The sequence below is a fragment of the Pteropus vampyrus genome, unplaced genomic scaffold, assembly GCF_000151845.1.
Source record: "Pteropus vampyrus isolate Shadow unplaced genomic scaffold, Pvam_2.0 Scaffold61, whole genome shotgun sequence".
NCBI lineage: Eukaryota > Metazoa > Chordata > Mammalia > Chiroptera > Pteropodidae > Pteropus > Pteropus vampyrus.
Genome location: NW_011888842.1, coordinates 4,972,936 through 4,975,134, shown reverse-complemented (window position 1 = coordinate 4,975,134; position 2,199 = coordinate 4,972,936). Strand labels below are relative to the sequence as shown.

General features: G+C 42.3%; 1 protein-coding gene across 1 annotated transcript in view; it reads left to right on the top strand.

Moving 5' to 3' along the window:
* Positions 1-2,199, top strand: part of BRINP1 (BMP/retinoic acid inducible neural specific 1) — a 186,647-nt gene that overhangs the window by 118,532 nt on the left and 65,916 nt on the right. The window contains exon 4 of the mRNA XM_011360967.1: positions 1,653-1,822. Within this exon, the coding sequence (XP_011359269.1) occupies positions 1,653-1,822 (170 nt within the window). The remainder of the gene's footprint in view (positions 1-1,652; positions 1,823-2,199) is intronic.

Genomic DNA, 2,199 nt, shown 5'->3' with positions numbered 1-2,199 from the left:
GTTGATAGTGTTAGTTCTCTGATTATCCTATTGTATTGGGTTGATGAGATGTTAAGACGAATCTCGTACAATTGATATTTCACAGCGATCAAATAACAGTAGTTAACACTTCCATAGTACTTACTATGTGCCAGGCAGGGTTCAGGAACTTTATGTAATTAACTAATTTAATCCTCTGACAAGTCTATGAGGTAAGTAAGTACAGGTAGTAACCCCAATTTTACACAAGAAGAAACTGTGAAGCATAGAGAAGGTAAGCAACTTGCTCATACAGCTAGTTCAAGTCCAGACAGTCTATAGTCCAAGTCCAGGCAGTCTATAGTTCAAGTCCAGGCAGTCTGGTAGCAGAGACTGCGTTTTACTTCTACTCCAAATGGTTTTTGATTTGTACAACTAACCAGACACTGATACAGAGACTTTATGTGAATTAATTAATTTATTCTTCTTAATAACTCTATAGAGTAGGTGCTATTCTTCTCCTGAGATTGTTAATGAATAGTCTGAGGAACAGAGATCTTAAGAAACGTCCCCAAGTTCACAGTTCATATAGGGCGAAACCAGATGTGCAATGATCAGAGTCTGTTTAGTAGGCATATCTGAAGCTTCCTTTCTGAAGTTCTGGTGAAACATGTTGTTATCCAAATAAGATGTTATTTAGTACTATTATTTATCTAATTTAGTACTATTATTAATCTACGTATGTCTTTCTAAGGAAAATTTCATGGGGTAATATGTATAAGTTTATATATTCATCTCTCTCTTTGTCTCTGCCTCTTGGTCTGTCTCTCTGTTTCTGTCTCTGTCTCTATCTCTTTCTCTCTCTCTCTCTCTTTCTCTCATCTTCCCCCTTCCTGTATTTAACTCTCTTGCCATCTCCCCTCTTCTCCAATGGAACCTCCACTGCTCGCTCAGAAACATAGAGCCTGGTTTATGTAGGTATTTAAGAAAGAAACATGATGAATTAAGTATTTGCTGACTACTATATAATAATCACTGGGCTTTGTATAAGAGAAAAGAACTGGCTAATATAGATAGTATGCTTTTCTATATATACAAGCACAGGTTTTCCTTTCTATCTATCTCTGTTTCTAAACTATGTATCTATCTACCTACCTATCTATCTTTAGCCATATATCAATCCATCTGTCCATTCATTCATCAGTCTGGCTAGGAAGGGGTAGCGGAGGGAGAAAGAGAGAAAGGAAAGGAGGAAGGAAGGAGGGAAGAGGAGAGGGGAGAGATGAGAGGAGGAAAAGGAGGAACTGGATGATGAGGAGGAGGAGGAGAGAGGAATGGGAAAGGGCCATCTTTGGCAAACTCATCAATTTACAGAAGAGACTGAACCTCAAAAAGAGGAGGTGAGTTACGAAATGATGCTGGTGAGAGCTATGAAGTGGATTAGTAGGGGTTGGACTTGATGACTAAGAATTTTTCCATAATTTTTATCTTAACAGAGCTTGGTACTTATAGCTAGTTATGGACTATTTTTCTTTCACTGTGCCCTTGATTTTCAGGGGCAGATGGAAATTTGGGCAACATTAGCGGGAGGTTTGAGGGTATTTTCAGCCTCCAGGCTCTGGAGCCATTCCTCTCACCCTGGACAGGCTGCCAGAGCTGGACAGGCTACCTGAGCGTCTTTCCTTTCCATGCAGGGGAGGAGGCCTTGACCATGTACATGGACAAAAGTCGCCTCGACAGGAAGTCAGGGAATGCCACTCAAAGTGTTGAAGCTCTGCACCAGCTCGCATCATCCTACTTTGTTGACCGTGATGGAACCATGAGGAGGCTCCACGAGATCCAGATATCAACTGGAGCAATCAAGGTACTGCTCGAGGGTGGATGGGGTGGCAGGTTCCTAAGACAGCAACCCTGCAACCCAGGTATTCTGAGAGTCAATGGGAAGATACAGTCCCTGGCGTCATGCCCACATACCTAATAGCACCTCCTGCCAACCATGTTGACTGATGTCACGTGCACCCTAATAGCATGGACACTGTTATTATGGTGACCACATGCCCTGATTTACTGGGGCCACCCTGGCTACGGTCACGGCATAATTAGCGATGACTCTCTCAGTCACTCTGAAAGTGCTGTATGGATGATGATCAGACTCCCTTCTTGGATGAAGAAACTGTGGCAACAATGGGTAAACGATTTTCCAAGGTCACAGAGCTAGCAGGAGTCGGATTACTGATGCCT